Raw genomic sequence first — 12,980 nt, 5'->3', positions numbered from 1 at the left:
AATAGAACTGTGTGAAAAACACAACCAGAGGAACAAGTGACCCTGCCTGGAGAATCGGGAAAGACTTTCTGAGCAGAAAGCATGAATAGTTCAGAAAGAGGAATAAGAGCCATCAAAGGTGTAGAATCCTAAAGCACCATAACATGTTTAGGGAATTTGCTTTAAAAGGGTGGCAGGTCAAAGGGCGCAGAGTTGCGGAAGAGAGAAGTTGGAGAGGAAGGAGAAAGTGATGAAAGATGGAGAAAAACTGTGTTGGGCAGAAACCCAAAATCATGGAAAGCCTTGCTAAGGAGGTTCATGATATAAGCAATGGGAAACATTGATACTGTTTTTACAAGTAATTGACATAGTCAAATTTTGTGTCTTAGATAAATAACTGTTGAACTTATATTTAATTAGCTAAATATGGAAGATTGAAGTAAGGTAGGGGCCAGGCATTGAGGCAAAGACATCAGTTAGGAGACTATTGCGGTAGTCCATGGAAGAGATGAGGGTTCCACCAAGAAAGTGAGCAGATACAGAAACGACAAAATATATTAAGAAAACATTTAGGAAATAAAGTTGGCAGAAATTATTCCTTGCTGAGGGGAGTGAGAGAGGAGATTACTCTCAGTATTTGCAGCTGAGATTTCCTAGAATTATATACCATCAATAGAAAGAGAATTCAGGATAAAGAGCAGATGCTAAAGATAGACTTTAGTTTTGAACACATTGCATTTGAGAGGCCTGCAGGATGTACAGTAAAGATAGCTTGCAGACAGTTGATCGAATGTAGTTTAGGAGTCAACAATTCCAAGATAATAGGAAAAACCATGAAAATTGATGAGCTCACTCAGAGAGAGCATATAGAATGACAAGCAAGGGAGACCAATAGAGAAAAAAAATCCCCAGGAACCCCAGCATTTATGGGTGCGCTAAAGGAAGAGTATCCAGTGAAGGAAATTATTAAAACAACGGCAGGGAGGTGAAAGGACACCCAGAGAACTTTGGTGCCGTACAAGCCAAAAGAAAGCAGAATTTCAAGAAGGAAATGGGCAGTCCTGTGGAATGTAGCAGAGAGCCTTTCTGAGGGTAGGATTGAAAAGTGCCCAATGGATTTGGCAATTAGGATACCATTGGTGACTATTATCAGAATAATTATTTAATAAACAGGTGAAAGCAGAAATCAGATTATGGAAGAACTAATGGAAGGCAAGACTGTGGAGAAAGCAAATGCTGACAGTCCTTTTGAAGTCTTAGTAAGAATCTGAGGGACTTCCTTGGTGGCGCAGCGGTTAAGAATCTGCCTGCCGATGCACTGGACACGGATTCAAGCCCTGGTCCGGGAGCATCCCACATCCTATAAGCCCATGTGCCACAATTACTGAAGCGCACGCTCTAGAGCCCGTGAGCCACAACTACTGAGCCCACGAGTCACAACTACTGAAGCCCGCGTGCCTAGAGCCCGTGCTACAAGAGAAGCCACCACAATGAGAAGCCTGTGCACCGCAACCAAGAGTAGCCCCCGCTCGCTGCAACTAGAGAAAGCCCGTGCACAGCAACAAAGACCCAATGCAGCCAAAAATAAGTAAATAAATACAATATTTAAAAAAAAAAAAAAAGAATCTGAAGTGCTCAAGAGAGGAGTTAAGAGAGTGGGAAGGACAAAGTGCCTGGGGAGCACAGCATGAATTTGGGAAAGTTGCTGAGAAAGAGAAAGGAACTAGCCAAGTACTAGTGAAGGATTGACAGGTGGTAGTGAAGACTTTCGGGGGATTAAAATCCAGAAAATGTTAGTGGCAACAGTCTGTACTTTGTTCTGTTTTCCTGTCAAAAGATGAGTCGCAGAATTAGCCCAGGATTAGATCAGGTTGCCACAGAAGAATCTACCTAGAGAGTCATTGGCCAGACAGTGGCATATGGCCACCTCCAGCCACAAGCCAGGCTGGGAATGCAGACATTTAGCTTCTCATAGCCTACCGTGGAGTGAACAAGAGAGAATTGGCAATATCTGTTGGTTCACCTAACAAGCAGTGTCTGCCCCAGAGACCAAGGTTCAGCATCCTCATATAAACCAACCAATTTAGCACAGAAAGCCACAGTCACGTTGCCACAAATAGTTAGGCGTCTCAAAGATGCCTGCTTTTATGCAGTGGTTGTAAGAGGAACAAGGATACTTTGAATGATCTGATGTGCCCCATCCCCAGTATTAGAAAAACAGCTCAAAGTGCATATCTTAATAAAATAATCAAGTACTAATATTGTTAAAGCCTAATATATGTGGGCTCCGCCAATGTGAAGAGCAATCCCTGAGATAAATATACAGCCACGAACCTCTGAAAGATTGAGTGTGTATGTGTGTGGGTGTCCAGTAACCTCCTATCTTGACTATAATCTCCCAAGCAGATTCTCTCAGCATTGCTTTTTTGTAGATTTCCATTTGACATTTGAGAACTAGGTAATTGTTTTGTGTTGGCTTTGCAATGCTCAGCACTTCTTTTCTCAGTACATTCCTTCTTGTTAAGAAAACTTCATAAATTTCAGTGAGCCCTGAGGAATTCTCAGACCAGCTTTTCAGTGGAGCCCTGGGCATCAGTTTTCATGTGCTTTACTAAAATGTTATTTTTGCTGTAGATTACAGTCTAGCTAAACGTACAGCAGGCTGCTATTCTAAACTATTGCAAGTTTTATGTAGACTGCTTTCCTGGCTATTAACTTACTCTACTTGGATTCTTTTTTTTTTTTTTTTTTTTTTTTTAATTTGCAGAGTTTGGCCAGTCAGCTGCTACACATGATGAAATTACGTATTTCTATAAGAAGAAAGGGAATGTTTTTTAACTTGGTGAAATTTGTCCAAAATGCCTTTGGTAGGTTGGGAGATTAGTATAGCCTTAGACCTTGGACCGTGAGCCCAGTTTCCTTAGGGTCTGATTTCTTCCTTTTTATTTATTTATTTAAATTTATTTATTTTATTTATTTATTTTTGGCTGCACTGGGTCTTCGTTGCTGTGTGTGGGCTTTCTCTAGTTGTGGAGAGCGGGGACTACTCTTCGTTGCGGTGCGTGGGCCTCTCATCGTGGTGGCTTCTCTTGTTGCAGAGCATGGGCTCTAACGCGCAGGCTCAGTAGTTGTGGCACGCGGGCTCTAGAGCGCAGGCTCAGTAGTTGTGGCGCACAGGCTTAGTTGCTCCACGGCATGTGGGATCTTCCCAGACCAGGGCTTGAACCCGTGTCCCCTGCATTGGCAGGCAGATTCTTAACCACTGCGCCACCAGTGAAGCCCCTTTCCCTTTTTTTATTGATATATACGTTGCTCTTCATGGAACAGGTAGTGTCACACAACAGAGGAATCAAAAGCACTAAAATGCCTTGAAATATTAGGCTAGTGTTACTTATAGTTGCTTTCATCCAGTCTGCCAAAAGAAAACATTATGAAGGCAGTAATCTCACCTTGCAGTCAAACAACTTGAATAATGATAGCATTAGAAGGAAAGCAGTGTCTACATCTAGTCCTGCAGACCGAGTTAGTGAACATCTCGGACGATGCCAAGGCTGGTAATAAGTTTAAATCTCCATCGCTATATTTCCTTCCTCCTTACACGTCAGTTCCCTTGAACAAAATTCTTTTTTGTGTGTGTTTGCCATGATATTTTAATTTATTGAAGTCTGTTTCCACTGAGGAGAACTTAACCTTTTAATTCTTGACGGTCTCTCCAGGCTTGTCTCTGTGCTTGGCTGAGTCTAGGAACAGATGCAGCTCTGAAAGCCCACAACTGCAGATATGCCTTCCACGACATATGCTGACTCCCTGCTCTGTGAGGTGGACACCTCCCAAGTTAGCCAGTAGTGCCTCGCCAAATCCCATGTCCCCTAAGTCCAGTTAGCCCTTCTTCCAAGTGACACTGCATCCTCTGAGAAGGAGAAGAATTTTCACATGGAAAAGCAAAAGATACTAATAAATGGAAATTGAACCTCAAGGTGGATGGAATTATATCTTTTAAGTACCTTGTTGCTATAATTAAGCTTAGGACTCTTAACCTGGACAAATCACTTGCTAAAGAATAATTATTACTTGTGTTTATTATTTATATTAATATTCAGTGAGTTTTACGTGCTATTGTCCGAAGCAGTTTATCTACATTAACCCATTCAATACTCCCAACAGCTGTAAACTTACTCAGTGTTCCCAACAACATTCTGAAGGTATGTTATCTCCATCTTACAGAAGAAACTGAGGCGGAAGGCATTTGCCATTAGCTCTTGGTCACAATAATAAGTAAATAGTGGAGACAGGACTCAAGGCCAGCCTTTGAGGCTCTAGAGAGCTCAAAGAACTTTTGAATTAAATTGCCAAATTATTGTTGATGATCTTTGAGAAATTATGGGGAACTGGATACACAACAGAAGTCTAGACATAAGGAAATGTAGCTCACATTTTTGCTCTTTAGTGTTTTCCTGTAGAAAATGGCCAAATGCTATTAAATATTTTATCAATTACTTGCAAGAGATAGAGAAGGTAGGTTTATCAAATTTTCCCAAAAGACCCTTTTAGGGCTTTTAACCGATTGTAAGTAAGCTCTGTTTGAGTTAAGGAGAATGCAGCACATCCTGTTCCCTCGCCCCACACCACCCCAGGAGATTCTAGGCTTACACGCAAGGAGCACGGCTTCTAGAACAAGGGAATTGATCACTCTTTCTAGACAGGTCAGACCACTCTGTGGTATTTATTATGTTTGGCCCTAAGTCCCACATTTCAAGGGAAATATAGAACAATTGGAATTTTTTTTTGGTGAATTATGAGAATTATAAAATGACTCAGTTGGGTTATTTGGAGAATAGTTGAAAGTCTGGGGACATTTAGCCCAAAAAGGAGAAGACTTCAGGGAAGCCAAAAGAGATATCTTTAGTACTTGAAGTACTGACACAATTAAGAGTGATTGTTAAGTCGGCAGAACCAGGGCCAATGATTAGAAGTCAATGACAACAGACATGGCTTGATGTAAGATGGTCATATCTTTCTTAGATGGAATAGGCTGCCGCAAGAGGAATTGAGTTTCCTTTCACAAACATTTGTGTGGGTGTGCAAGCAGAAGCTGAACAGCCACTTGAAGATGTACAAATAACACAAGCATAGACCACATGGTTGGGCTAGATTACTAAGTTCACTTCCAACTCTGAGCTCCTGTTTCTGTCATTCTGTGAATTGATGCAAGACAATCAGCTGGGCTTTTATGTTTAATCAAGTACCGAAATAGTCTGTCATGTCTCAGATGTGTGATGCTGCCAACACTAGTATTAGCCAAATTGATAAAAACAACATGATGAACAACAAAATCATATGTCATTTCAAAAACTGTCTGTAGGCATCTAATGAAATGATTGGTGTTTTGTCCTCACCCCTTCTTTCAGATCTGTCTCCTGCTCAAGATACCCACGTGAATGTGGATCTCCCACCAGTGTCAGAGCAGATCATGCAGACTCTGAGCGAACTTGCAAAATCTTTCCAGGACATGGCTGACCGCTGCTTGCTGGTCCTACACCTAGAAGTCAGGTATGACACAGCCAAGCAGAAGACTGTGATTTAATTGCACTGTGGGTCATAGATCACTCGCTTATGTCTGGAGAGTATCACTATCATTTTTGGTTCATATTATAGATGTCTTTTTTTTACACTGAAAGTGATTTTTAGTGTTAAAGTTTTTAAGCACATGTTGTATTGTGAATATGGTGGTTTGGAGTTTGCATGGCCTATGACATCAGAATGATCTAGATTAGAATGTCTATACTAGTTGGCTAGGCCATCTTAAGTCAGTTAATTAACTTTACTAACTCAGTTTCCTCCTCTTAAAAATAGGAAGAGTAATTTCTAACTTAGAGATTTTATAAATGAAATGATAAGTTATAAGTACAATGCCTACCACAGAGTAAGTGCTCAAAATATGGTAGCTTTTCGACTATGATGACTTTATTGCCATTGATATTTTCAGTAAGGTACTATGCTAATCTATACTAAGAAGGGAGTATACAGATGCAAGAACCATGATCCCTTTCTTTAAGAACCTAAAACCAGGACTCCTCCGGTGGCGCAGTAGATAAGACTCCGTGCTCCCAATGCAGGGGGCCCAAGTTTGATCCCTGGTCAGGGAACTAGATCCCACATTCATGCTGCTACTAAGAGTTCACATGTCACAACTAAGAAGCTGGCAAGCCGCAACTAAGGAGCCCTGGAGCTGCAACTAAGGAGCCCACCTGCTGCAACTAAGACCCTGTGCCACCAAATAAAGAAATAAATATTAAAAAACAAAAGAACCTAAAACCCAATTGAAGACATTAAGTTCAATCATAATTCAAGAAGTTTCCAAGATATGATATTCTTGGACTCTTGCTTCTTCCCCTGAAGTGTAGAATGTTCTGATTAGCTTTAGTAGACTCTATTATCACACCTCTAGAAACAGTAGGAAGAAAAGACCAGAAAGTCTCCAATCATTTATTTATTCATTCAATAAATATTTATTGAGTGCTGTCTTTGTTCCAGACAGTGGTCTAAGAATTGGGATACAACAATGACAAAAACACTCAAGGTCCCTATTTTCATAGAGCTACATTCTAATTGGGGTAAACAGCCAGTGAGTAAATAAAAAGGGAAATTTCAGCTTAGTGTAACTAAAAAAATAAAATAGCAGAATGGAATTAAACCATGCTATCAAATAGAAATATAAAGTGAGCTTACACATGTGAACCACATAAATAATTTAAATATTCTAATGGTTCCATTTGAAAATATAGAAACACGTAAATCATAATATATTTTATCCAACCCGGTATATCCAAAATATTATCATTTCAACGTGGAATTAACATAAAAATTATTGATCTATTTTGCATTTTTTTGTCCTAAGCCTTTGAAATCTACTTCATCTTTTACGCTACGGCCCGTCAAAATTTGGATTAGTCACGTTACAAGTGTTCAGTGGCCACATGTAGCTATTGTTATACTGGACAGTGTAGAGGATGGCTAAGGTTGATGAGAAAGGGAGGTCTGGTATTTTGTTTCATAGATAAAATGGCCAGGGAAATTGTGACGAGGTACCAAGAAAGAGCCATCTGTACAAAGACCTAGTGGAGAAGAGTTTCAGGCAGGGAGGGGCACTCACGAGGTCCTGAGACAAAACCAAACTGGCAGATTTGAGGAACAGAGAGGAATCCAGTATGATTGTAGCCCGGTGAATAAGGAGGTGGGGAGGAATGGAAGGAAAGGTAAAGAGGCAGGCTGGAGCCTGATCACGTGGGGTCATGGAGCCCGACTCATTATAGGGTCTTACAGACCACATGAAGAGTTGGGATTGTTTTATTTTTTTTATTGAAGTGTAGTTGATTTACAGTGCTGTGCCATTCTCTGCTGTACAGCATGAGTTCATATTTTATTCTAAGTGCATCAAGAAGCTATTAGAAGGTTTTAAGCAAGGGGGAGATACTCATTCATTCATTCACTCATTCACATTTTTAAAAGATCACTCTGGCTGTTGTATGGGAAAAAAATTGCAGGGAGAAATATGAATGGAAGCAGAGGGATCAGTTAAGACCAGATATGAGCACCAGAATGACAGAGGTGAAGGCGTGAGAAGTGTTGGATTTGGGACATGTTCTCAAGGTAGAGCTGATATATTGATAGATTGGATTGGGTGCAGGACTGGTGGCAGTGAGAGAAAGAAAGGACTCCAGGAAAACCACAGCTTTGGGGCCAGGACTCCAGGGAAACCACAGAGCAAAACTATGTGGATGCCAAGACCATTGAGTGAGGTGAGAGAGACTGAGGGACTGAGAAAGGTTGGGGGAGGGGTAGAAATCAAGAATTCCATTTTGGTGATGTTTGGTTTGAGATGCTTATTAGACATCTGGATACCAATGTCAAAGAGACAGTTGGATATATAGTTTTAAAACATCAGGATCAAAACCCTCAAGATCTGGGGCTTCCCTGGTGGCGCAGTGGTTGAGAGTCCGCCTGCCGATGCAGGGGACACGGGTTCGTGCCCCGATCCGGGAAGATCCCACATGTCGCGGAGCGGCTGCGCCCATGAGCCATGGCCGCTGAGCCTGAGCGTCCGGAGCCTGTTGCTCTGCAACGGGAGAGGCCACAACAGTGAGAGGCCCGCGTACCGCAAAAAAAACCCAAAAACAAACAAACAAAAAACCCTCAGGGTCAGAAAGTGTATAGTAATACATTTGATTTTATATTACTGTGAGACATTATTAAAGTTGATAGAGTATATTGCCTTTTTGTTTCGAGTCTTTAGTAGATTTAGGTTTTAAAAATGTAAATAGGATTTTGGTTCGTATGTTTGGACTCCTGTTAGAACTTGGCTGTCTTGCAGGTGTGCTCAGGCAAAGCTTACTTGATAACGTATTGTTGATGTCACTTCTTTTGTATGCTGCTTGCTTTTTTCATTCTTCATTATCTTGTGCAGTGAGTTACTTCTGTATTGCTTGTGGAGACCTTCGAGTAGGGCAACTGAAGTAGCATGGTAGATTTCAAGTCTATTTTACTGAGCATTATTTCTGATCTTATTTCTTACATGCAGTTGTTGAGAAATAAAGACTTTTCCTCTATGATTTCTGATTTGTTTTATGATAAGTGTTAGATTTGTTTTCTATTTATTTACAAGCTGACAGTGAAATAAATCGGGTATTTTCTGTGAATAAGATAAACGCAGTCGACGGGGGAAAAAAAACACCCAGTAACACTCTGCTGCCTCTGTTACCTGGGTTGCATAGAAAAACAAGGGAACATCAAATTAATTACTATCACGGCTCCTGGAATTTATGCCATTGGTTGTGTGGGTTCACGGTGTGCTCTTCATTTGGAATTATCAGCCTGTAGTGTGTAGTCAATTCCAAGTGGGATACTTTCAAGGCATCTTTGCCTTACCCAAAGGTCTTTGAGTAAGATCTTTTCAATCCTTGACCTCTATCCTGCCCTTTTTATTTTTGCACATATTGGCAGTACTGTTCTTAATAATGCCGAACATATTTTAGTCATTGTTTATTAACTTTACAAGAAACCATTCAATGCTGTAACACCTATTGCTATATCTCTTTCATCATTAGTTTAAAAACAGAAAAAGATCATTTTAAGAATAGATAACAAAAAAACACTGAGTTTTAGAGTCCTGGATGCAGAATTATCTTTCCCTGACTTTAAATGAAAACAGTAAACATGTTTATTTTTTCCAAATTAAATTTCCTTATGTCTTCATTTAACATGGTTTCAACATTCAGGTTGCTTTCCTATGAGTGTGCTCCAAATTGTCTTTGTTCCTGTTCAAGTATGGTACAAAAACTAGACAGAACACTCCATGTACTGCTCAGATAGTGAATGTTGACACAATTTTATTCATTCCTTGTCACAGTGACAAGCTTTTGTTTGTTTGTACAGTTGATGATAGAAAATTAATAAGGAAAATCTCAAATAAATCATTACTGTAGTTGTCCAAAGCTAGAATAGAGGAGATGGCTAAGTGCTCTGGGCACCCATGGTGGGTGACTGTGGAAGAAACCATTAGCACATAGAAGGCAGGAATCAGGGGTGCCTCCTTCACTGCTCTGGCTCCAGAACCTGGAACCATCCTGCTGCATGATAAGCGCTCCGTGACTCTCGAGAATTAGCTGGTTTGAAATCAAACCCAGATAAAGTACGTGTGGGTTCCCCAAACAAAACCTGTTGCTCATTAAAGAAAATGAACGGGTTTGGAGATCATTTTCACTTGGCAGTCCGTGACATGTATTTAAGAGGTACAAAGACTGCATGGCCAGCATCATCCTTGTCACCATCAGCAGCTAAGGTTTGTTTTGTTCCCATCCCGCTGTAAAGGAGAATTAGAACTCAGGCCCTGTGGTCCAGGAGCTGGTACAATGAAGAAGTGGCTAGTTAGGCACTATCTCTGGCACTTTTACCCAAGAAGCCACTATAATAAGAGAGCACAGATAGAATAGACAAAAAAACTTAATGGGAAAAGATTAATGGGGAAAGCTAGCAAGTCCAGAACAACTTCAAATGCCAAAACTTTGTCTTATTCTCTCAAATATTTTATATCCATAGCCCATCTTTTTCTTTAACATTGTTAAAACCAAAAAGGGTTCTCCCCGCCTGTGTGTCTATCCACACGTACTCTTTTTCCTCCTAATAAACACTTTATTTGTTTCACTAAAAAAAAAAAAAAAAAAAAAAACGAAAAGCGTTCTCAAATCCAGTAGGTTCTGTGTTGAAGGACCCATCCAAAGAGCATGTGACATTTTACCTGTGTCACTGTAGGTCACATTTAACCACTAAGCAGTGCTTTTTTACAGTTTGAATCATAAGGCATGTGACACCCCCAAGAGATGAAAGACATGGTGAGACCATTAAAAATTGTTGACGTTGTTTTTTTTTTTCTATTTGAACTTTAGAAGAAGAAAATTAAGTTGCCATTTGAGTCTAAGATGCTAAGATTTATCAGCTGATTTCTCTCACCATCAGGAGGGTTCTAAGTGGGTTGCACAGTAACTGCCTGTCGCTGTTGGTATCCTAAGTGTGCACTTTCTGAAAATCAACCATCCCGCTGTGTAATCAGCAATATTTGCAGAAAACCTTAATGCCAAAGTTGTGTTAAGGTCAGCAACAACATGCCAGAATTCAAAAGAAAAAGAAAAAAACCCTTTTTCTGAATTTGACATGTGCCAATGACTATTTTAATTTCTTTTCATCTCTAATCATTTTGGGAGAGGAAGATAATATCTTAAAACAGTTTTTATCTCTCCTCTCTGCCACTCACTTCAGGATCGCATAAGCACTCACCTCCAATTCATAGTAATTTCCTACCTAAGTAGTCTCTACTTCTAATTTCTACCATTCTCCACCATTAATTCACCCTTTATACTGTGCAGAGTCATCTTGCCAAAGCTCATATCTGATTATATAATTTCACCTCTTAAAATCCTCTTAAGACTCCCTGTGACTTCTCACATAAAGCCCAGAGTCCTTAGATGGCCTCAAAGCTTATGATGACCTGGCCCCTGCACATCTCCCCAAGCTCACCTCACGCCTCTGTCATGTGATCTGTATGTACTAAAAGGAACTTCCGGTCATTCCTTAAAACTGTCCTCCATTCACACCCTCATGCCTTTGTATTGATATGTGGTCTTCCCATCGTCTGAGGTTGTAATGTCTATAATTTACTGTAAAAATACTTTAGCATTAATGGCTTGATTTTATTTTCAACTAAGAGTTACTTAGTTTAAACTTCAACCACAGGAGCAATCAATTTCCCTAGGCGTGAATCCCACTCCAGGGTTGATCAACTTTCATTATACCAAAAATGTCACATTCTGGAGGGACTGCAACTGATGCCGTTACTGGTATCCTGATCAAAGCCATATACTTTAATAATTAGCACATGAATGTCAGAATGAGCTTTTATTAGCAAAATTAATCATTAGTTGATTAGCAACTGTTAAGGTGATCACCTATCATGAAAATGAACTAGTAGTCAAGATACTTGGATTCCCTTCCATGAGCAGGTTATAAAACTATAGCACATCCTTTGTAAAACTTAGCTTAAAATGGATCATATCTCTAACTGTAAAACCTCAAACTATAAAACTCCTAGAAGCAAATATAGGAAGAAATCTTTGTAACTTTGTTTGGGCAAAGATTTCTTAAAGCTGACCCCCAGAGTACCACCCATAAAAGAAAAAACTGGTAAATTAAACTTCATCAAAATTTAAAACAATTCTTTGAAAGACATTGTTAAGATGAAAAGACGAGCCAAAGATTGGGAGAAAATGTTTACGAAATGCGTGTCAGCTTGTATCCAGCATATATAAAGAACTCTCAAAAGTTAATAATAAGAAAACAAGTCAATAAAAAAATTAGGCAAATGATGTGAACACAAACATATATAGATGGCGGGACTTCCCTGGCAGTCTGGTGGGTTGGGACTTCGCCTTCCAATGCAGGGAGTGTGGGTTCGATCCCTGGTCAGGGAGCTGGGATCCCACATGCCCCTTGGCCAAAAAAACAAAGCATAAAACAGAAGCAATATTGTAACAAGTTCAGTAAAGACTTTTAAAATGGTCCAAATCAAAAAACTTTAAAAAAAAAGATGTATGGATGGCAAATAAACACATGAAAATATGTCCAGCATCATTAGTCACTAGGAAAATGCAAATTAAAACCACAGTGAGACACCACTATACATCTATTAGAATGACTTAAAAAATTTTTTTTTAATTGATAAGCACTTGACATTATCCTAAGAGAAATAAGCTAGACAAAGAAAGAGAACTACTGCATGGTATCACTTATATGTGGAATCTTTTTTTAAAAAATCACAGAAACAGAGTAGAAAAGTGGTGGCTGGAGGATGAGAGAAATAGGAAGTGGCTGGTAAAAGGGTACAAATTTCAGCTCTAAGATAAATAAGGTCTGAGGATCTAATGTAAACCAGAATGACTATAGTTGATAACACTGTATTGTATAATTGAAATTTGCTGAGAGAGTAGTACTTCATGTTCTCATTGTTATAAAACAGAAACTAACACACCATTGTAAAGCAATTATACTCCAATAAAGATGTTAAAAAAAAAAAGGCTAAATATGTGAGGTGATGGGTGTGTTAATTAACTAGATGAAGGGAATCCTTTCACAGGGTGTACAGATATCAAATTACCAGGGCAGGGCTTCCCTGGTGGTGCAGTGGCTGAGAGTCCGCCTGCCGATGCAGGGGACACGGGTTCGTGCACCGGTCCGGGAAGATCCCACATGCCGCGGAGTGGCTGGGCCCGTGAGCCATGGCCGCTGAGCCTGCGCGTCCGGAGCCTGTGCTCCGCAACGGGAGAGGCCACAACAGTGAGAGGCCCGCGTACCACAAAAAAAAAAAAAAAAAAAAAAATTACCATGGCATACACTAAATATCTTATAACTTAATGTCAATTATACCTCCATAAAGCTTAAATTTTAAAAAAAAA

The 12,980-nt window shown here is 39.9% G+C and overlaps 1 protein-coding gene across 1 annotated transcript in view; it reads left to right on the top strand.

The window, feature by feature from the left end:
• The window catches only part of EXOC4 (exocyst complex component 4), an 815,814-nt gene that overhangs the window by 741,520 nt on the left and 61,314 nt on the right, over positions 1–12,980 (top strand). Inside the window, exon 15 of the mRNA XM_060156642.1 lies at positions 5,388–5,529. Coding sequence (XP_060012625.1) covers positions 5,388–5,529 — 142 coding nt within the window. The remainder of the gene's footprint in view (positions 1–5,387; positions 5,530–12,980) is intronic.

This window comes from Lagenorhynchus albirostris, chromosome 8 (genome assembly GCF_949774975.1).
Source record: "Lagenorhynchus albirostris chromosome 8, mLagAlb1.1, whole genome shotgun sequence".
In the NCBI taxonomy this organism is placed as follows: domain Eukaryota; kingdom Metazoa; phylum Chordata; class Mammalia; order Artiodactyla; family Delphinidae; genus Lagenorhynchus; species Lagenorhynchus albirostris.
Note: the sequence above shows the minus strand (reverse complement) of the source record. Positions and strands in the feature narration are given on the sequence as shown.